This window comes from Aedes albopictus, chromosome 2 (assembly GCF_035046485.1).
Source record: "Aedes albopictus strain Foshan chromosome 2, AalbF5, whole genome shotgun sequence".
Lineage (NCBI taxonomy): Eukaryota > Metazoa > Arthropoda > Insecta > Diptera > Culicidae > Aedes > Aedes albopictus.
In genome coordinates, this window is record NC_085137.1 from 53,367,390 (window position 1) to 53,391,597 (window position 24,208).

The window sequence follows — 24,208 nt, forward strand, 5'->3', positions numbered from 1 at the left end:
CCACAATGGCCTAGGTCGTAACAACGAGTGTATACAAATGCGTCACAAAGTCCTAGGAGAGAAGGCATATAGAATATGATGACGCATCCAAGCTTTTGGACGTTGTTTCGCATAAAAATGCGTCATAAGGACCGAGGCGTTGTAACTCCGGACGATTCGATCCACTTCCTTCCCAACCCCACAATGCAATGTATGTACGTATTACTAATGTGGTATTATGTGGTACAGTAACGGGCCATGTTCCATGAAGTCTTATTTCTACGGAGCTCTGGACGACTGGACCGATTCATTAGCTTTACATATTGATAGAATAGTGCATTAGAACATTGAGCCGAATGGGGATCTGAACGGGCGTTCTTGAGCAGTGAAAAGCTCTGACACGCAAGTTCAATGTTTACTGCGTTCACGTTCAAAAAATTGAACGCGTTCAGTTCATTTTTGGCTCGCGTTCAGTTCAAATGCAACACTGCCTGTGCCCACCATCTGCAATAATTGGGAAGGAAATTTGTTGATAGATATAACAAGGATGGCCACCAGGTGCAAGATGCGAAGAGTTGATGAATGGTATCAATGAAGGAGCACCCAGACACAGGAAGAACATAGTGGATGATGGTTAAGCAGTGGAATTAGCAACATTGGACGAGGCTTAGGAACCCCCTGAGGAGCTTAAAAACAGCACGATTCGAACTTCTTAAGCACGGAAGCGAGCATGTGCATGCATAATTCCACTAGACTCTTATAAAGATATGGGACAGTGAAGAATTGTTTGCAGTTGCCTCATATTGTCAAGAAATCCATTTATGGACATACTTTTTTCAAAAATCCGTATTTCAGTGAAAAATTAAAGTAACTTCATGAAAATTTCACTGTACATATAGGAAATGTTGTGGTCAAAATTTGAAATGTTTTTATTCAGCGGGTTGGGCCACAGAAATCGTCAAAGTTGAAGTACCAGTGTGGGTGCCTACAGTTTTGACTCCGTATTGACCATGCTGAAACACCGGTGTAGAAAAAAAGCCGAGGTCAATTCGTTCCAATAATGTTTAAATCTAAGTTTTAATAAACAAAAACAATCCATATTGTATGACACATTTTTTTATAAATTTTCGTGTGGTCTGCTAGTTATTTATGACATTCTACACGTAACAAATAGTGCGTTACGCGTTACACGTAATGCGTAACAAACATACATATGTTAGTGAATATACAAATAGTTTGGATAATTTACAAATTTTGGCTACTGTAAAAACCTTATCATAAGCAAACAAGTGATGTTACATGCCTTACTAGGGTATTGGTCCCCTTATTAAGCATGTGGCTCCCATTTTAATCCCACGAAAAACAAAGGATTGAAGCGCTGTTTGTTTTGTTTCTTATTTTTGTATTTTTTGTTAGCACCCATGAAAACAAAAAGAACGGAGTCAATCGGTGCCGTAATCGCTTGTTTTCGAATAGGATGAAAATGGGAGCATGAGATTACTGATGGTACACATACCCTCCTATATCATACGTTGTGATTCTGAATTATACCCCTCAACTCTGACACAGAGTTTGCGATTTTTCAAGTATGATTTAAACCACTGCACCAAGCTCGACGAAACCCCAAGTTTTCCAAGCTTTCCTAGTAATATGGAGTGATCCACACGGTCAAACGCAGCCTTCAGGTCGGTATGTATGGTGTTCACTTGAGCTCCCGATTCAATATTACGTAGACAAAGAGAACCGGCAGAGGATGTGTTTTCGGCCTTGGCAGTCTCTAAACGTTTGCAAAAACGGTTATTGCATTTTAACCCTAGGGTTTCGGTTATTTATTTAACCTTTTTCAAAGATTAGATGCAAGTCGTTTTCTTGTTAGATTTTTGGAAACGTTGTAATGATGTCCGCTATGGTGCCCTTTTTTACCTTCTAAACCATAGGGGGAAAAATCTGCTCAACAGTCACCCTAACAGGAAGGTTAGGGTAGTGTGGGGTTAAGGCCGTCTTCTACAACACTAGTAAAAGCCAGAACTACTCTCTCCTCGACCCACTAAAACACATTCCTATGGTCGCCAAACCCTACGTCTCTCCGGAACCACCAACAAGGTATTGCTTCAGAGAGGGGCTCGTGCACATCGCACCCTCAAGGTTAGCTGCGTAGCCTAGCAGCAACGAACATCGATGACTCGCTCTGGAGAGTCCATCACGGTAACATGCTGGCGCTTAGCCAGTTTCCCGAGTGGTCCTCGCCACTCCCTTTGTTCTCGGAAGGCGGGCAGGGTCAACCCCGCCCGCGCCCAACTGCCTGGCAGACATCGAGAACTGATGCCCACGTGCAACCCGATCTGACCTGCCCGTAAGGAAGGGTATCACTACCCTTCAGGCCCTATCAGATGCACCCGAAGATTGCAGACAGCAGGGTCTCACCTACCCCGACCCTTGCCGGGGACCCTTTTCCAACCGCGGGCTCGGATCCAACCCAGTAGACCGACGCCACGACAACACCGCTACCTGGGACTTCCTCTCCGCGGCCACTTAATCGCTGTAAGGGTCAATCTCGACCGCAGGGCACCGGTATGACCTACGAAGCCGACTTCGAACCCCTGGACCACCTCTTGTACTGCATCTGGACTAGCCATTCTCCGAATCCACGCGCCACCTCCTCTGTAGCTCCCAGACAATATGGGTGATAGCCGTTGAAACGGCGTTCCAGCTAACCTCATCCCTACACATCCTCTGGACCAAATTGTCCGGAGTTGTGTCCTCCCCGCATGTGGCAAGCATGCGGTCACGCATTGTGCGAAAACGCGGGCACACGAACAAAACGTGTTCCACCGTTTCCTCTAAACCATTGCACACTGGGCATTCGGGAGAATCCGCATGCCCGAAACGGTGTAAATACTGTCGGAAGCAACCATGACCTGTAAAGACCTGTGTCAGGTGGAATGTAACTTCCCCATGGCGCCTATTAATCCAACTATCTACCCTCGGTATCAACCTATGGGTCCACCTTCCTTTGGTGGAACTGTCCCACGCGCGCTGCCATTTGACCATAGAGGTCATCCTGGCAGTCCTGCGTATGCCTCTTGTACCGCGCATTTCGAAGCACTCCATGTCCTCACTGATAAGAATGCTGATAGGCACCATACCAGTATTGTCGGAGAGAGCGTCGTGTGACACGGTACGGTACGTGCTCGCCATCCTCAGACACATAAGCCTGTAAGTACTTTCCAGCTTCCGTCGGTAGCATTCAGTACTTAGCGCGGTGCCCCACACCGGGCCGCACTACCTATGTATGGACGTAGCAACACTAGCCAGAAGCTTGCGCTTACTGGCGTACACCACAGAGCTATTGGACAACATCCGGGACAGTGCCGCAATAGCTGTGGAGGCTCTTTTACAGGCATAATCGACGTAGCTACCGAAGGTAAGCTAATCGTCGATCATCACGCTCAAGTGTTTGACGGAGCGCTTTGACAGGATAGTGCACTCTCCTACACTGATCTCCGTCTGCTGCTCCGACTTCCGGTTGTTATCAACCGTCACCTCTGTCCTGTGGTGAGTCAGCTCCAGTTTTCTGGACCGCATCCACGCCTCCACAACCTTGATCGAGTGGTCGGTAGTTAACTTCACCTCCTCGATCGTTTCACCGTAGACTTCGAACGTAATGTCGTCAGCAAATCCGACAATCTCCACTCCTACTGGGTACTCTAACCTCAACACCTCGTCGTACATGACATTCCATAACACCGGACCCAGGATGGAACCTTGCGGGACTCCTGAGGTTATGTGAAAGCACTTCCGACCCACCTCTGTGTCGTAGACTAGTACACGATTCTGAAAGTAACTTTCGAGAATCTTGTACAGATACTCCGGTATCCCCAGACGCAAGAGCACATCGGCAATAGCAGCCCAGCTGCCGCTATTAAACACATTCCTTACACCCCAGAGTCACTACCGCGCAGAAGCGAATTCCCCTCCTCTTCGGCTCGAGTACTTTCTCGGCGGTTTTTGTAACCGACAAGATAGCGTCTACGGTGGACCTCCCTTCCGGAAGCCGTACTGGTTGCTCGAAAGACCATTTTCGCCCTCGATGAACCTCAACATTCTATTGAGGATGATCTTTTCGAGCACCTTCCCCGCCGTGTCGATCATGCATATTGGTCTATATGCCGACGGGTCTCCAGGTAGTTTCCCGCCTTTGGCAATAGTACCAGGCTCTGCCTCTTCCAAGCTTCTGGGAAAACTCCCTCGTCCAGGCATTTCTGCATAGCAGACCTGAACATCTCGGGAGCCTCTGCAATAGCTACTTTTAAGGCCAGGTTTGGAACTCCGTCCGGACCTGGGGCTTTACCTACGCTAAGGGACTTAGCTATCCCCGCAAGTGTCACATCGGTGACCCTCTCCTCATCGCCAGCTGTCCCCGGCTGTCCTACGAAAGGATGCCAAGGATTAGGATCATGACGCGGAAAAAGTCCTCCAATGATCCCCTCCAACATCTCTGGAGATTGCTCTGTAGGACACCTCTCGTCTTGGCCATAACGATCCTGTAGGCGTCACCCCACGGGTTCGTATTGGCACTCTGACAGAGACCCTCAAAGCAGGCCTTTTTGCTTGCTCTTATCTCGGTCTTGAGCGCGGCTTTTGCAGCGGCGAACACCACCCGCCGTTCGTTTCGATCTTCCTCTGATCGTGCTCGCTGCATCCGCCGCCTAGCCCGTAGGCAGGCGCGGCGCAGGTCCGCAATCGCGTCGGTCCACCAGTAAGCCGGTGGCCTCCCATTTCTAGGGTGGACTCGCCTAGGCATGGTCGCATCACACGTACGCATTATACACAATTCGAAAAACCCATGTGTCATTTAACGCCGACATATAGCAGCGAGCAGAATGACACAAAATTAAGTTTGATCATATATTTACACGATGCTGATTCTAGCGGGCTTGTAATTTTACAGCAAGCGTCTTTTGTTGATAACATAGTATCAATCTTTTTTTTTCAGGACACTACTCTCCAAGTTTTTCTTTTCAATATAAAAAAAATATAGTGGAAACTAGAAATATCATTTGAACACAGTTTATTAGCTTTTTATTTTAGTTTTCATCATTTCACATATATGTAAATGATTTGGTAAATAATTGTGTTCCACTAGAAAATCACAGGATCCGGACAACCTCCTCTCCGCGTAAACACAATACAGTACATTTCTCAGCCATTACTAACTGTATCCAAATGAATCGTATCTCGAATAGTATCATTCCGCATGCTAACGGCCGTCTCTCGTTGATCCAGGTTTAACCACACCAATGTGTGGCTTCGTGGTTGTGCGGCTAGTGTCACCAAGCATTTAGTCGCAGTTCGATTCCCGCCGCAGCTGTCAGGAAAAGTTTTCGGCTGTGCCACTGGGCGTTGCATGCTAGTCCGTTGTCTAGTGTCGTGCTTCCTTCAATGAGCGAATAGCTCACTGGAAGTACTAAACGTGTCCGTGTCTTTAAAAAAAAATGATTAATAAATGTTGTCACAGGTTGAAACTCAACTCGGGAAAAAATGAATCAAACACCGATGGCGTTTGACGTTTCATTGTCAACAAACATGGACAACGTTGGATTACGTTATTAGTCATGCAAATTTTTGGTACATGAAACGGAACAACATGTAAATAGCACGTCAAACATGTTTAAAAATGACCCGATTATGTTTTTCTTTGCATTCACGTCTCTGAGGACTCAAAAATATGCTATTGTGTCATTTTTGTTTTCAATTATGTCACCATCAAAATTGAGATTTTTTTGTGTGTAGTTTTATGTCGGTTTATATGTCATTAATCATGACCAAAGCTTAAACAGTTCAACAATTAGGATGAATTGGCTTAAGGAAGTGTTCAACATTAGAGTTCCAGACTTGCAATACAAATGCTCTATTTTCTCTTAGAAAATGTAATTCGAATTCAATGGGAAGTATTTCAGGGTCATAGTGATCCCAATGCATTATTTGTAAAGAAGGTTAAATTACACAGCTCAAGGATAACTCTATTTAAGCATATTGTCACTGCTTAATAAAAAAAAAACGTTTTTAATGCCTTCCTCTGCTACAAAACTTTGAATTGTTATTGTGATGCTCTTGTAGAACACAATATGATAACATCGGCACAAGTTTAGGTATTTGATCAAAGTTCGGTACTATTATGATACTTGTGAGGTATTCTCTTCTGCTTGGTTTCTATGGGGACAAGTTTGAAAATGATAACGACACAGCACAGTGGATGTGGTCACTTATGCCGTTTTTCTTTATTATCCAGTTCCAACCTGGGTTGGAACTAGATCAGATCACAGTTTTAACCCCAACCCGATTTCGGTTTCGCTTGTACTAAAGTTTGTTTGACGTTGTTTATTTACACATTTTCCGCCAATCCAGTTCCAACCCAGGTTCAAAAAGAAAAACGGCATTAAATGCCTGTAAAACGTCTCCAGTGTACTAAATGCATTAATAGGGTAAATGTACCAATAGTGGTGCAATTAGTAGCTCCTTGTAGTAAAATAATTTATTAAAATTGATAATACCACAAAATAAAAAGTTTTAAAACGTTAATCGACAGTTTTTCATTTAAATTTGCTAGGAAAAATGCAAAAGCATTGTTTATTTCAGTTTTTGCTAATAAATCACTTGCACCAACTATAGGTACACGGTTCGTATTATGGAGGTAAAATTTAACATTGGTTCCTATAATGGCGCATTCCATTGAATTCTTATGTGACCCACCACTATAGGAACACTACCACCACTATAGGTGCAAAGGAACAAACAAAATTAAGGAAAATAATTGTTTAGAATAGGTTTTTCCGCAAATCTTGAACACAAAACTGAATTAATGTTATTAATTAGGTATGATGCATCTATTAAAAATGTCATTTGCAAGCTTTTTGGTCGAAATAGTGCTAAATTGGCACTACTACCACTATTGGTACCACCTCCACTAAGAGAGCTTTTACCCTAATGACATATAACATGATTAAAGTAGTCTAATCCGTCATTTCCAAGATTATTTCAATGAATGTATGTGTTGTGTATGCGTAGCCCAGACTTACACTCCCGTTCAAAAGTTTGGGGTCACCCCTTCAAAAACATTTCATTTTTTTAGACCCATATCTCCGACAATTTGCGTCCGATTTCAAAACCCTAGGTTTCATTCAAAAGATAATAAGTCAAAGAAACTTTGAACATGATTTAAAAGAAACTTTTTCAAAAAATTTTGTATGTAAACTTAACCCAAAGTTGGCAAATTTTCTAAAAAATGAATATAAACTTACGGCAGTGTCGCTGGAAGTTGGGTCGACCAAATTTTAAGATGAGAGCGGTAATATGACCCATTTTCTATAAGCTTTCAACTGCTTTTTACAGAACTTAGCTAAAAAATGTAGAAAAAAAGTTATTAAGTAAATTAATCCTTGATGTCATCGACCAAAAGTTTGGGGTCACTATCGTTAAACATGGAAAAGTGATTTGTTGATATCTTTGCAGTGTGTGGATTTTTATCGCGAACCACTGAATGGTCCATGCTCAGCAAGTGATACATTCGCGAATGTAACATTTCATGAACCAACATGCTCGGGAACGCTCCCCGAAATGCTGTTCATTCTCTTGCCCGGTTCGATACGAGAACGCAATCAAGAGAGAAGATGCTCGATGACGCTAATGAAAGCGATGCATTCGGTAAGAATATTTTATTGCCATAATTCTTTTTTAATTGTGACTACACAACCTGCAACGTCATGAATACAGTTAAATTAAATAGTATTTCACGTTTTTAAAGCGAAAACGCATTAAATACTTATGAAAATAACGATTATTCACAGTTGCCCCAAGCCAACGATGAGCGATCATCGGTAAGTGTTACACTTAGCGAAGCCCGCTCATCGCCGCAGCTTGTTTATATCGGAGTATCCTCTTTGTGTTCCTTCGTGAACCATGCGACTCGACGAGAGAACATACACCGCTTGGTAATTGAAACAGAACCAACAGAAGGGAAGAAAAACTGCCGAGTGGTTCACTGATCACTTTTTCTTCCAAACACTGTATCTTTGTCATCTTTCATTCAATTTTAATTCTTTTAGCTTATTGGAAACAAAATGAATGATACTTACTGCATAGACATTGAACCACACATATTTGTTGAAATTTACATTGTAAAACTTAACGTAAAGTTGCCTTATTTTTTGAAGTGTGGTGAAATGTGTTAACTTTACATAACATTTTTATATACAAAAATCGTTAAATACGTTAAGTTGAAGACATCAAACGTAAATTTAGTTAATTATCTTTGAAATGAGCCAAAAATAATTAAAATTGAACTATAGATGACGAAGATATCACCAAATCACTTTTCCATGTTTTACGAAAGTGACCCCAAACTTTTGGCCGATACATCATATTGAGGGGTGACCCCAAACTTTTGGTCGATGACATCAAGGATTAATTTACTTAATAACTTTCTAGATTTTTTAGCTAAGTTCTGTAAAAAGCAGTTGAAAGCTTATAGAAAATAACCTAGGGTTTTGAAATCGGACGCAAATTGGCGGAGATATGGGCCTAAAAAAATGACATGTTTTTGAGGGGGTGACCCCAAACTTTTGAACGGGAGTGTAAGTATACCATGATTTTGAATAATTAAGTTGAATAAACAAAAAAGTTTTATGAATAATCTTTGTATTATTGAACTTGTTAAAAAATCAACGGATAAGGTGTTTGGACGAACAATCGGTGGGCTCGATTCTCGTCGAACCTTTACCAATCGTTTATTGATAAGAAGCATAATAAATCTTCAATATTCAACCACGATAAGATCACGAAGACGATCAGCCTTTGGCCATGTGGAAGGAAGATTATAAACACTAGTACTTGTAGTAAAAACTATTTAGAAGGTAGCATGGATCGATCTCTGCCAATATCTTGAGCATGACTCATACGCTGAGATGGTAAGAAATCCATCATGCAATGCTTGCAATAAATTACTGTTTTCCCTGCAAGCGGCGCTCTCATGAACCGCTGCAAAACGCACCGTCACCATGATGGTTTATCTTACTCAGTCAATGAAATGTAGGTACTCCCTGTGGCTTGGCTATATGGCTATATGTGACGCAGCCTCGCTATCTCTGATGTGAGATAGCACAATAAAACATTGACGATCACCCAGCGAGAACGTTAGTCTTCGACTAGCTATTCAATTGTGCGTGCGCGGTGGACGGTGGAAGCGTTTTTGTACGATTTTCGTTTTTTAATATTTTGCTTCCGGTTAGTTAAGTGAGTGAGCGGAACGATGATGGAACCGTTGGACGCGATCATCACCGTGGTGATGATCGCGCTGGCCGTTTACCTGTTTCTGGACAAAAAACACTCGTACTGGGCCAATCGGGGAGTTCCGTTTGTGAAACCGGAGTTTTTCTACGGGAACGTCAAGAAAATGTCGCGGACGATACAGGTTGGGAAAATGTTTCAACAGTTTTATAATGAATTGAAAGGGCGCAGTCCATTCGGCGGGATTTACATGTTTACGACCCCGGTGGCTGTGGTGACGGATCTTGAGCTGCTGAAGTGTATCTTCGTGAAGGATTTCCAATACTTTCATGATCGAGGGACTTTCTACAGCGAGAAGGCTGACCCGCTGACGGCGCATATGTTCAATCTGGAAGGAAACAAGTGGAAGATGCTACGGAATAAGCTGTCGCCGACTTTTACCTCTGGCAAGATGAAGATGATGTTTCCTACGATTGTTTCTGCGGGAAAGCAATTCCATGACTTCATGGACGAAAAGGTTAAGCAGGAGAGCGAGTTTGAATTGAAGGATTTGTTGGCGAGATTTACCACAGATGTTATCGGTATGTGCGCTTTCGGAATTGAGTGCAACTCTATCAAGAATCCAGATGCACAGTTTCGAGTCATGGGGCGGAAGTTATTTACGTCTCCTTTGAGTAAGCCAAAATCGTTTTTGATGAACACCATGCCCAAGGTGGCGAAGCTTTTGAGGATGCGAATCACACCAGTGGATGTGTCGGACTTCTTCATGAACGTGGTCAGAGAAACGATCGATTACCGGATTAAAAATAATGTGCACAGGAATGATTTCATGGATTTGCTCATACAGATGAGGAATCCAGATGAGAACAAGAGCAGCGAGGGGCTTTTATCGTTTAATGAAATTGCTGCCCAGGCATTTGTGTTCTACTTGGCCGGATTTGAAACCAGCTCAACGTTGTTAACGTGGACACTGTACGAGTTGGCCATGAATCAGGATATCCAGGAGAAAGGAAGACAGCATGTAAAGGATGTTCTAGAGAAACACAATGGACAGATGACGTATGAGTCGATAACCAGCATGAAGTATTTGGATCAGATTTTGAACGGTAAGTTGAGTGATTCGCCCTGTTTCAGAACGACTGGCTTTATAAAGTTTTAATTGTGCATTTCAGAGGCCTTACGTAAATATCCACCTGTCCCAGTGCACTTCCGGGAAACATCCAAGGACTACAACGTTCCGGATTCGGATATGGTCATCGAAGCTGGTACCCGTCTGTTTGTCCCTGTCTATGCCATCCACCATGACGCCCAGATATTCCCTGATCCAGAACGATTCGACCCGAATCGGTTCAGTCCAGAGGAAGAGCAAAAGCGTCATCCTTACGCGTGGACTCCGTTTGGCGAAGGGCCGCGAATTTGCATTGGTTTGCGATTTGGTATGATGCAAGCACGGATTGGTTTGGCTTATCTGCTGAATAGTTTCAAATTTTCCATCGGCGAGAAGTGTACAGTGCCGCTGGAGTTTGACGTTAAGAGCTTCATTCTTGCTCCGAAAGGGGGATTGTGGTTAAAAGTGGAAAAGATATAGTGGAGTCTGTTGATACTTCTAGTTATAAAATTACTGATGATAACTCTAGTCTAATAAGTTAGTTATACATTATCGTCAAATGATCTAAAAATAAAGAAGATTCATAGTGCCACTTCAATGTCTGTTATCAACAGTGATGAAACTGATTATTTGGAATCAATTCGAGACTCAATAGCATTCAGCAAATAAAGAGCCTTCCAAAAACTATTTTTCTCTGATGGAGCGGCAACATACTGAAACAGTGACTAGTCTTTCGAAACGATGCCAATCATTGGCATCGTTCCAACTGTGTCAAAGCAATTGCAATCTATTACCTCCTGCTTTTCCACCCTCGATTCAATGCAAGTCCTGTTTCGCAAAGAAAAATTACGACGGAGATCGCCCACATTGCCATCCATGGCTTCATTTCCTGCCTTTGTTCGACCAAAAAATCACAGTTCACTCTCCCGGCACTTGCATGGCATTCCATCCATGCATCGAACGCCCTGCACAATAATGCCCTACGCTAGTAAAAGTGTTTCCAGAGTTCTCTAGTGCCTGTTCTAGAGCTAGACGATTCCTCCGGAGAAAGAACCAATGGATGGAGAAGGGCGACAATGTTTGCGCAATATAAAGGATCCCGCACTTGAAGCAAGGCGCCTCACCAAACTTCATTGTGTGTATTGTTATTGCAATAATGGTTCCCTGTTATCGATGAACATGTACCAGCCAACCAACATCTTCTCCTAACCGCCTCCAGCAGTATCCTTGCTGCAGCACTTGGGAAACACAACGAAGCAGCAGCCATCACGTGCACTACACATGGATGCCGGAAAAACAACAACCAAAGGCGTCGACTGCAACGACCGCGCGTTCGATATGGGGATGAAAAGTTGGAATTCGATGCCGGAACGTTTACTCTTCAATTTGTTCCATGTACCGACGATAGACAGACTCACTCATATTTTCTCACCCACTCCCCCAAGAACCATTTCGCATTTCGCATGAGTGAGGAATTCAATGCCGAAACCGAACGATGCAGTTTCTTGGTGGGTGGCGGTAAAAATATTAACTAACGAATCGAAGCAATTAAATTCACTGGCAAATGGGGTAGGAGCCATTTGTTTGGTTTGAGCGTCGTTACAGTTCCGGGAATGGTTTCAAACCTTTCATTGTTGTGGGAAAAGCGTTCAAGAAGGCCCAGACGTGGGTATCCACCATGACCATGCTGAGAGTGACGGGTTCGATTCCTGATCGATCCAGGAACATTCTATAAAGGAAATTTATTTAACTTCGTAGAACACTTAAACTGAGAAGCAGCCGTTGTATGAGTAAGGACGTTATACCAAGAAAAGAATTAGAAAAAGATGGTTCAAACTTATTAAATAAGAACACTGCACTTGGTAAATTCGTTCACCAAACAACTTTAATTTACAGGATTATTTCAACAGAGCCATCTTTGAAACAATATTATGACATCACTCAACACTCATGTTTCTGCAGTTCCTTTACCAGAAGTAGACAACGTTACCACACATCAAATGAAGTTCCAGACTGTTGACGGTAACCGCAAGCTATTATTCAGTATGTCGGATCTTGCTCAGCTACTGCCACATTGAGCAGTTCTGCAATCATCCTACGACCACGTCCTCTAGTTCCATTGCACGGTATCTGATAAGAGTTGAGAATATTCGATATAATGAATTCAGTTAACTACCCAAATGCGGTGCGGATACTCACGGCGGTGGTACTATTGGTTGGCGTTGCTGATTGCCCTGATGCTATCAGTATAAACGAAACTGCCAGGAGTAAAACAACCAGCGAAAGTTTACTTGCAAAACTCATACTGAATACCGGGTAGTGGTTGTGCGGGTAAATGTAGAATTTCCGCTTCCCTTCAAAAGCGAAACGAGAAAAGCAGACAAAATTAAACCACTTCTAGTGGTACACCTGTTGGGTTGAGTTAATGAGGCGACCAACCTTTATGTTTCGGCACTAAACTCCTGGTTGCACTGACTGTTGGTGATCGAGCTCTACTTCCTGGCTGTTCCTGTGCCACAATGATGGTTCACAAGGAAAACACTCAAATATTTAACCATAGCCTGCGTTTATATAGCGGGAAGAAATGTTTTGGGTAGTAACAACCCCCGCGATTCTCATTTCGTTCTTTACTATGGAAAAGCTAACAAACCGGAACACGCGTAATTCGCTTGTAATGTACGTGTAAAAGGTAGTGATGCTTCAATTAATGAAGTTTTCATTCGATGAAAATTGGTTACATGTTTACGCGTCATTTACTATAACTTGTTCGTTGGTGGATCAAGTAGTACTGTGTAAAGTTAATGATAAAAGTTCCCACAAAATCACCACAAAAAAGCTGTTACGTTTGTATTTATTTGTAGACTCTCAGCCCAGATCATGACCAACTGTGGCTTCGTGGTCGTACGGCTAGGGTCACCAAGCCTTTAGTCGCATCGTGCTAAGGAGCGCGGGTTCGATTCCCGCCGCAGCTGTCAGGAAAAGTTTTCGGCTGTGCCACTGGGCGTTGCATGCTAGTCCGTTGTCTAGTGTCGTGCTTCCTTCAAAGAGCAAATAGCTCACTGGAAGCATTAAACGTGTCCGTGTCCGTGTCTAACTGACAACCACAAAACCAGACAATTTAGGACAAAAACGATAGACCAATGTTTCCCTTGAAAAAGGCCACATCCCATGGCCAAAACGTCGGGCAGAATGAAATAAATCGTTTGATTTTCAAGACTGAGAGTGCCAAATTCATCCTATAACTTATTCAATTTTTCAAAAACAAGGACGCAGCAACTTTTTCATAAGACCCTTAGTAATTAGCCAATGGATCATGGTAGTGAGGCCCTCAGAAGTTCCTACCTCTTGCTTCCACGGGTCAATTGATGACAAATACCGCCAGCTAAGAGTATAGATGTACTTAGCCGGTAGTGCAGCCTGGGCACTGTTGCTCTTTTGACTTGAGTATTTTCTGGCACCCAGCGGCTGAGTATGAAATGCTTCTTCACCTGAAGGTATGATAAGGTAGCAGCCCCACCCGGGTAGACGGGAAGGCCTAAATCATATCTCAAATCGATCAAATTTTGATACATATCACATACATACTCTCTCCCAAAATAGGACCACCGCAGAGATGGTTCCACTTCCCTATTTGGATTTTTTTTGAAAAACTCATCAATATCATATTAAGATATCATATGATATCTTAATATGATATTGATGAGTTTTTCAAAAAAAAATCCAAATAGGGAAGTGGAACCATCTCTGCGGTGGTCCTATTTTGGGAGAGAGTGCCCAAAATACCGGCTGCTGCTCAAGTGGTTCGCTACCCTATCTGCTTGATATCACATTGTGGTATGATTTCAAAATTTACATCGTGGTCGAGGTTTAAAAGTCAAAAATTTCCAACACTACAAACGGAATTTATTTTTTAATTTGGTGTTCATTACTGATTTTACAAATCAGCACTGGGGCAAAACAAAATGAAAATGGCCTGAATTTGAAATAAAGGGATTTATTTTTCATTATGATGATGATGATAATTGTGTACCCATTATCAGCGCAATGATTACCTATGGCTGCAGAGCCCGAGCAGAAGGGCATACCTTGCATACCTTGCAGTCATCGAACAAATGAAATATTTAATAACAAGAAATGTTATTAGTTTGTTATTTAATAACTTTTGGATAACAAATACAGCACTTGAGATTTTAGGTATGCTTTCATTATTGAAATAACAAGACTTGTTATTTCCAAGGTGTTATTTATACAATATTTTGGTATTCGTTTTTGTTATTTTGCCTGTTATTACCACCTAATGAAAGGCATATCAAGGTATGGTAGTATTTAGGATAAATACCTTGATATGTTATTCTCTTGTTATTTTCTTCTGCTCGGGAGTCATACCGGAAGGGAATGATCTACCTCAGTGATCCTCAGCCTAACTGTCTTTGCGGGCCAAAATTGAATTTTGAAAAGAGACTGCGGGCCGCAAGACATTCAATAGTTTATTTTCAACAATTTTCATACAAAACCCATTTGTTTGATTTTTTGAAAATATTGAACAAGAGCAAAAAATTAAACAACCTGGAGTTAAAAGGAGATTTTATTTCACTTGGGAAAATTATAAAATCGTAGGGAATTGAAAACACGGTTTTCAAGACCATAATATTTTGGTTTTGTAATACCTGTTCTTTAGGAATATTGTGATAAGTATATCGAACCCTTTATTTAACAAAAAAATCTTGGAACTGTAACTTCTCGTGGATTTCTAGAAATTTAAGAATGATTTGTAAGGATTTCAGGGTTCTCGGAAGAATTTCTAAAAAACTGCCTGGAGATACTGTTGTTGAAATCATTGAAGTTTTTCTTGCGTAATTTCTTAGGAGACTAATGAAGAAAAAACCTGCAGGCATGATTTTCTGAGTAATGTGTGCAAATTTAGAATAGATTCCCAAAAGTATTGTTGGGGGAATGAGGAGTATCTCGGCCAATCCCTGAAGTTTTTAGCGAAATTCCAAAAGTTTGGGCAACACTTCCTTTTAAGAAAAATTGTAGGCATAAATTTTGTTATTTTTTTGGAATAGTCTTCTGGTAGAAGTGCTGAATATAAAGTCTATTGAATACAACGATTTTTTGGACGATAAAAAAAATGGAAATTATTTTAATTTTAGTTTTGTGAAATCAAACAAATTACTAATGACGAGTTCTTCACAAGTCATGGCAGAGAACCTGTGAAATTTAGCCTAAATTCATAATTTAATTTAGGCACACTACTGTTCCCAACAATAGTTTCAAATATTTTCTTTTACAGTTTGTAAGACTTTCCATAATCTTACTTCTTTTGAAAAACTTTCCTTGATATTGGCAAAATTTCAGTAGTTAATATTCATTATCAAAAAAGTTTTAAAATATGGTGAAATTTCTGCCTTTCATTATGGAATCTGTGAGTGGGTCACTTTCCAATACATTTCAAAACCAGTTCGCGGGCTGCAAAAAACCTGATCGAGGGCCGCATGCGGCCCGCGAGCCGCAGTTTGGTGACCACTGATCTACCTTATGGTTTGTTATGGTAGGGTAAGCTAAATTTACTGGAGACCTTCGGAAGACAACACGATGGTTGTTATCTCGTGACAAAGTCTGGCCACCCCACGAACATTTGTCCAGAAACCAGTTCATTTAGCTTCCTTAGGCTACCCCTCCCAATATCCCAAGCATCATGTAATTTAAATATATTTAAATATGTAGTCCGATTACCTGATTTTACATGAAACAACAAATATTATAATGATACATAGATATTTAATTGACCTACATTACAATTAAAACATTATTTACCTAAACAGCGCTGAAATAAATAGTTATTTTATTAAAGTTGAAGTTAAAATCAAGCAAACAACACTTAAACTAATGGTATATTAGTAGTGATAAAAGCATAACATAAAAATAAAACAAAATACAGAAAAGTGAACCATATTTTGATCTTATAATTTTCCTGCATTTAAATTACCAAAACTGGAGAATTACGAAATCAAAATTGGTTATGGTAGATCTTTCGCCGCAACGTACTGTTATAAGGTGATCTACCTACGTTACGGGTAACCTAACCTTGAAACCTTGAAAATGTTTAAAAATTCTCAAATCTAACATAATCAAAACAAAAGATAACATGGTCAGTAAAGAAGAATCTAAGAAGGTCGGAAGTTCAATTCCGGTCGCGGATTTTTTTTTTTCTTTTTTTTACTCTTATCCATCTGTCATCACTTTCAGCTATTGGTTGGATGTTCCGCAGTCCAGATCTTCTCAGCTATTAGTTTTATTTTATAATATCTAAATAAGATGTTATTGTGTTCTCCCCATGCTATTATTTATATTATTTTCGATCTTTTATTTCTTTTGTCAAACAAACTCTTATTATGATCTTGAGTACTTGACTGAGTAAGATTATCGCTGACAATGGCTATGGTCGGAATTCTGCAAAACCGCATCAAAGGCATTTTTTTTTGAAAAAAAAAATGAGGTTTCTTTACCATGAAGAAAGTGATAATCTTCCTGTCATGTAAAAATCCAGTAAGGCGCTGTCCATAAACTACGTAGAATCATTTTTGGTTATCGCAAAACCCAACACCCTCCCCCCTCGTAGAGTTTTGTCCATACAAAGTTTTCGAAATTTGTATGGAGCGTACCCTTTGCTGACCCCTCCCCCTCCTTCCTCAGAGTCTACGTAGTTTATGGACAGGTCCAAATTTTAACAACACTTCGTGGAACAAATCCAAAATTTAAAAAAAAATAATGAAATTTACATTTTTTTTGATTATGTTTATCGTGTGACAGGCACAAAGATAGTATATGCAAGGAAAACAAGAAAATTTCCTTTTACAAGAAGATCCAGGATCGATCAGAAATTGAACCCGTCATGCTGAATATACCCGATCATTTACCACTGCGGCTATCTAGGTCCTTGTTCACAACATAATTGGACCCCAAATATCTTTAAATGTATACGAACAGTTGTGAAATAGGTTAAGTAAATGATAGTTAAATTTTGAGTAAGAAGAAGTGCAAAAACGAGAAAAATTAATAAGCCCCATTCACATATGTTTAGCATTTTCGGGGAACATCACTGACATTTTGTAAGCGGTAGTGTGACCGTAACACATTACAAAGGTCAATTTTTCTATTTCAGTTTTGACTAACCAAGCCAAGTGGAAATGACATCGTTTGATTTTATTCTTAACCACTTAACCTTATCCACAGCTCTTTTGTCCACTACGTGAGTGATTCCAATTGGCAACAGCACTTTTGTACAGCGCTTAAATGTATTATATTAATCTGCTATATCGAAGTGGTTGCTTTTCGCGCTGCTTTTATTTTCTATCCTATCATGGTAGAATGATGAGCATGATTGATGTGTGGCTGTTGGTTGTTCCTTTTTTTCAATCCGATTGGTGGTCCATTATGAGCTGCCGTTTGTCGATGTCCAAGTAGCCGGGTCCGTTTGGGTCATGAGCTCAGAACAGAGTCAGTGTCAGCTGCTCTCAGGAGGAAAGAGCAACTTTCCCTCCGGCATCAACGTTTGATTGCTTTAATTGACATTGCGAGGACGAAGATTGTCAAGTGGCTTCGTAGCTTGGAGAAAATAAGCGCCCTTCTATCAAATTGGGAGACGTAGGTTTAATTCCCACCGGAGCACGTGGTTCCTTTCATTATATTCTATTCTATTTAATTCTAGTGTTTGCACGCACAACCAGTATAGAAAAGCATCCTGGAAATATTAAAATATCTATTGATATTTTCTTGTCATTATTAATATTTGCAGCATATCAGAAATGTGATATAAATATTAAAATGGCCAAGCCCACTGTGCAGACTAATGAGATAATTTACGTATGAATAAAATAATTTACGTATGAATAAAATGATTGACATACTTTTTCGAATTTATTGAAAGAAAAAACGGGGACAACCATACCAACTGTTTCGTTTTAGAGAAATGGGTTTCGAAATCGTTGGAAGTGTCACAGCTAAGAAGGCTTATGCACACTCCGTTATGGTTGACGACTCTTCTCCTGGGATGGGACACAGGTATTTAATCTCGTGCCCGAGCGTTAGAGCCTAAGCTTATGCGTGGCACGTGGATTGCTTTTCATAATTCAAATCTTAATTTGTTCATCAAACACGTCTTTCTAGTGTGTGCATGAATGTCAAAGCAATAAATCAACCGTTGTTGTTAGTGGAGAAGTTTTAGGTGGTTCTATGGAAGGTTCTCACATAAGCTTCAAACCCTCAAGTCATCAGGAATATCAAATACATTCGATGACGAATATGCCAAGAAACTCCTGCAGAATAGTGTAATACTATTTCATGATGTATCACTTTAAACTACATATATGCAAAGATGGATTTCAAATAGATTGAACAGGGAATTCTTACATTATTCCTAAACGGAAATACAATGGAACTGTAGGGGACACTGATGGAGTCTTGATTCCTTGGAAGACACACAGTGTTTACTCCGAATCTGAAAAAGCTTTCTTCTAGAATATTGTTTTACCAAAACTACTTCTGAAAGAACTACTATGAATAAGAGATTTTTATAAAGGCTGATTGTTTATTGTTTATCAATCCTCCATAAATGTCTCAATTTGTTTCAACCTTTTAGCTTTAGTCCTATACGACAGTGATACGGGAAGACTTGTTTCCTGGAGGATTACACATACACTATATTTACGGAACATCAAATTCGTTTCGAACACGAATGTCACAGGAGTTGTGAAGTGTCTTTAAATATTAATAATAATAATTAAATTTGTTTTGGAAGTTAGTAATTACTTGGAGTTCTAGTAGTTAGGCAAGAAAATCGTCGTAGTGATTGTATTGTTGAATTATGGTGCTCTGTTAGTTTCAAGTTCTATTAAATTTCTCTGGTTGCACACTTATGATTCTATCCACTGTTTCTTTAATTACTTTTGTTACTCCCTCCCTCCTACATTGAGTTGTATTTGATTCATTAAAAAAAGCCAATAAAAGATAATTATAATAAAGCCTGTATCCGCAATAATCGGGACACAGAAGTACGGCTGTAGCTCTGTAATGAATCGGTAAAACTGGCCAAATTATTGACTGAGAGCTCTTTGGTATATGTTCATTATTTGTGCCAAATTTCATAAAAATCGATACATTACTTTTAACTGTGGATGAAAAACAAACAGACGTGGTTTTAAGCATTTTGTACAATCATGGCCAATTTTCATTCGCATAACAAATGTTTTTTTTACGCTACAGTTCAAAGTTTTGTGACGATAATTATGAAATTTCGTTAGCAGTTATGATACTTATAGAGACACTTTTTTGCAAAATTTCATCAATTTTGTTCAATTGGTTTTAAAGGTACTGGTGGGTGAGTGTTAGTGATTTTTTTTTCGTGTTTTTCAAGTGCGATGTTTGCCAATTCATAACTTTTGAATTTCTCTGTCAATTTTCATTAAATATTCACAGAAGATAGTTGATTATGTGTATATTATGCCTCAAAATTTGATGATTATTGGTATAATACTTTAAATAGTACAATCGAAACAATAAAGGGTGCCGACTAATTGCTGTCGGAGGGGCTAAAATTACGTTGAGTCCCAAAACATGTGCATCGATTTTTTTGAAATTTTGCCTATGCAACAAATGTAGATTAAGAGGTTTGTGTTCAAAATTTCAGCCATTTACTTTGCTAATTTCAAAAGTTACCGCACTAACAAGCAAAACTAGGGGCTGTACAAAATTCAATGGCGCACATTCTACTCTTTCATTGCTACAACAAAAAGTACTGCACTGATTCACATGAAATTTTGTAGGTGAAATGAACACATCTTAAGTTGTTATTAGGCCAAATTTTAACAATTTTAATGTATCTACTGCAGAGTTACAGCTGTATTTCTGTGTCCCGATTATTGCGGATACAGGCTTTATTATTGTTTTAGCTCAAATCTTGAAAAGAGGGATCAAGTCTGCCCATTTTCATAATATGCTATTATAAAAATTTTGAAAAATTTCTAAAAATCGAATCCTGTATTTGTCATTGAGTATGCAAGAAAACGGCAAAAGAAAATGACTAGTAAGCATCTGAAGCCTTTCACGGTTTGTTTCTGTGATTTGTGCGGATGGGACATTCGTGTTGAAATTCCTTTTATGAGCAAAAGTTCTTATTTGTTATTTGTTTTCCTTAAAACATCTCCAGGAATACCTTCAGGGTATCAACAATTCCTTTGGGATCCTTTGAGGATTTATCAAAAGTTTTCTGGAATGTTCACAGATAGCTGATTCTCAAGGCATTCTAAGAATGATTTTAGTAAGAATTCCTTGATACATTCCTCTAATTCTAATTCTAAAGGATACAATTAGAATGCAACCCTATCAATGAACATTTATGAGATTTTATCAGGAACTCCCCCAGGAATTTTCATTAGTACTTCTTCACGAGTTTCTCAAGAATTTAATATTAACCCTTCAGGCGCGCGCTGTTGTAAAAAGTACAACACTACCAAAAAACCTCCCTTTTCGTATAAAGCGCGAGCGCGGTGCAGTTTCGGTTGCTTGATGGCGCGCGTCCTGGAAGGTTAAGGTTTAAAAAAAGTTATGTTTAAAAGTTTAAATTGAAATGCTTTGTAAATATTATTCTGGCCCAAATTCTACATAAACCTTTTGTGCCACCTTTAAATATTAACCGAAATCGTTTATTTTTGTACATCTCACTTGTTTGGACCAGTAAATCATATCCACTTGGGAAATCATATCCCAGGGAGATTTTTCGAAATTGGCCCCACCCCAGTAATACATGGAGAAATATCTGGAGGAAATGTTGAAGGAATCTCTGTATAATCTCCTGCAAGAAATTACGGAAGAATCTCTGAAGGTAATAGTGCAAGATTTTCTGGAGGAATTCCTGCAGGGTTTTCTTAATGACTATCTGAAGCAATTTCTGGACACATTCATGTACGAATTTGCAATGGAATTCCTTGCGGTGATGGAATTACTCTCATCATGAAGCAATTCGCGAGTGTAAAGCCAACACAAGGCTTATTCACGATTCCGAGAGTAAACTGCCTGCTTCGTGAGTAAGACACAAAACAAAAACAGAAACACTCATGAGTTTTTATTCGTGAAGAATTAGTGAAGGTGCGGGAAGTGCATTTTATTGTTATTATAATAGAAAATCCAGTGATTATCCAATATAAACTAATGCTTTATGCTCCATTGTTTCTGAAAAGCGGCACTGCCTTAACGACAAAATGCAAAAAACTCACGAAGCTTCACGAATCACATGCGAGTGCTTGTCAGCTTCGTTTACTCACGAATAAAAAAGTGCGTGTATTCTCGGGCCCCTGTTGTTCACGAGTACGTTTGTTTTGGTTTGTGTCTGCTCAGCTGCTATCTTCATCATTTTCCATCTCTGATCCCTTGAGCAATTCCTGAAAAAACCCTTGGGGAACGTGTAGATGACGTTGGTTACCATACAGCAGGCTCTATCTTGTACTTCTTCTTCTTTCTTCTTGGCGTAACGTCCCCTTCGATATGAAGCCCTTTTCTCAGCGTTGTTATCTACACACTTAGAAAAAAACACCGACTTCGGTAATATTTCACCGAAATCTCAACCGTTATACTATTTTACCGGAAAAAATCGATGAAGTTAGTTTTATATGAGCACTTCCATAGTTATCTACCAATTTATCTACCAATGATCATTTTGCATGTGCATATCGTGTAGCAGGTACATAGACACTGTATGTCCAGGGATGTCAAGAAAATCCGAATTGACCGGGAATCGAACCCGTCATGATCATGCTGAATACCTACGCCTTAGTAGCTGTTGTTACAGGGACCCTTATTAGGATCGTGAAATATTCGAATATATGACACACCTAATAACGAAAAAGTAGCGCATGATTTAGAAGAACAATGTAAGGATCGGAGAATGATCTGAGCTTCTATCACACATATGAACGTCAGAGGTTTCCCAAATTGAGTTTAGATTATCTGAGAATAGGTGTGATTAAATGAAAAATACCAGCTGTCACTATACTGCGTAAATAATTTGTTTACAATCGAAAAACTGTCGTTATCAAGGCTTGTTCAAACGTTGAACTGTACGCGTCTCGCAAACACAAAAAGAAAAATACTGAGTCTATGATAAACAATACAAAAAAAAAATTAGTTGAAGTTGTATTCCTCTTTTTGCTCGATGTATTGTTAACTTTTCAATGAGTAATTCACACTTCATATCTGACAATAGCGTTTTCTAGACGTACATCAAGTTCGACTTCCAAACGCGTGAAAATTGGTCGTTCGTTCACATAATAAAAATATAATCAGTGGCACAACAATTTGTGTATCAAGTGTGGTTTCTCGTGTTCTGGTCTGGTAGTTTTTTCTATTGTTGAGCTACTGTTTTGGACAAATATTTGCAAACCGTTATTGCGGTGTCCAACCAACTAGGATATAAAGCTTGATCTGTGCTAGTTACTCAGTTAGTAGTTCGGTGCGTTGTCAGCTAGAGTGATAAACGGTCGGTTGTTACTCCATTAGTTCAATCCAACAATTGCGCGGAAAGTGTTACATTCGCCCGCATATACCCCTTCAGTATTCAACAGAAGACATGAGTTTCTCAAGCAAGCTTTCGTTGGTCGTTCTGCTCCTGGCAGTATCGTTTGTCCTGATAGCATCAGGACATCTCAACTGTACTCCTTTAAATAGTACCTATGTAAGTATCCTGGTGCAGTTACAACTAAGCTCATCAATCAAACTAAATACTCATGATTTTTCTAGGTCGTTTGTCAAGTAATGAACGGAACCCAATTTGGATCGAGGGAAGGTCACCATGGAGGACGAGGTCGCAGGATGATTGCCGAATTGCTCAATGTGGCTGAGGCTGGACAAGATGCGACCGATTGATTGTTCGTTGGGAGCATCTGACAGTGATTTCTACCTTCTTTTCAATATTTACCTCAACATATGGATGTCATTTGTTGAAAAATTCAAGAAAGATTATTGTGATTTGATTAATGGTGTTGGTTCTTTTCTTAAAGATAGATTCTTTGACAATAAATCTAGTACATAGTTCAAGGGATATTGTGTGATTTTATTATCCTCAATTATGCGTAAACATTTACCTGAATAATAATTATAATTCGTATACGAATAGAACGATGTTTCATAGGGTCCATATTGCCGAAACGGTAAGCGCATGGGTACCATGTTGAGAGACACGGGTTCGATTCCCGGTCGGTCACGGAACTTTTCGTTATAGAAATTTCCATGACTTTCTTGGACAGTTCTCAGTTTGTTAGCTAAGAAACAGGTGCTGTCCCAGTGGGAACGTTATGCCAAGAAGAAAATGTTTCATATATAAATTGTGAAAATAGATTCCTTTCCCGACATCAATGAACTCTATGAAGCATCCTCTTCTTCCTTCTTCTTCTTCTTCTTTCTGGCCAACTAGCACCGTTCGGCGCCAGTTGTGTTTTACGTCGGCTGGGCTTAAATTCCGACGCCCCAGGGAGACAGCCACCACACCTGAGGACCCTACATATCGAACCCATCAACACATGGGCCGGGACCTACGGCTTTACTTCCCATCCGAGGGAAGACGTGATCACGGATTTTATGTCTCAGAAAATCCCATCGGCGTCGACGGGAATTGAACCCCGACCGACTGGGGTGAGAGGCAACCACGCTTACCACTACACCACCGACGCCGACCCTCTTCTTCCCACTAGGGTAGTTCCCACGTCATCTCTATACTATTCAAAAAATAACAATAACAGTCATCCCGATGTTTTCAATATCAACAAGTTTTACTAATAGGTAGTT

At 40.1% G+C, this 24,208-nt stretch overlaps 1 protein-coding gene and 2 long non-coding RNA genes across 3 annotated transcripts; 2 read left to right on the forward strand and 1 right to left on the reverse strand.

Moving 5' to 3' along the window:
- Window positions 1-9,150: 9,150 nt before the first annotated feature.
- On the forward strand, window positions 9,151-10,970 carry LOC109421559 (probable cytochrome P450 6a14). Its single transcript, XM_019696079.3, has 2 exons — window positions 9,151-10,370; window positions 10,437-10,970. Exons 1-2 carry the CDS (start codon window positions 9,287-9,289, stop codon window positions 10,850-10,852), a joined length of 1,500 nt encoding a protein of 499 aa, XP_019551624.2. The 5' UTR covers window positions 9,151-9,286; the 3' UTR covers window positions 10,853-10,970.
- Window positions 10,971-12,239: 1,269 nt separating this feature from the next.
- LOC109409213 (uncharacterized) lies at window positions 12,240-13,918 on the reverse strand. The gene is made up of 3 exons (XR_002129935.3): window positions 12,812-13,918; window positions 12,572-12,726; window positions 12,240-12,502 (listed from the first exon to the last, which is right to left on the reverse strand). It is a non-coding gene; the product is annotated as an uncharacterized LOC109409213 (long non-coding RNA).
- Window positions 13,919-20,511: 6,593 nt separating this feature from the next.
- On the forward strand, window positions 20,512-23,461 carry LOC109421487 (uncharacterized). Its single transcript, XR_002132794.3, has 2 exons — window positions 20,512-23,099; window positions 23,165-23,461. It is a non-coding gene; the product is annotated as an uncharacterized LOC109421487 (long non-coding RNA).
- Window positions 23,462-24,208: the final 747 nt, after the last annotated feature.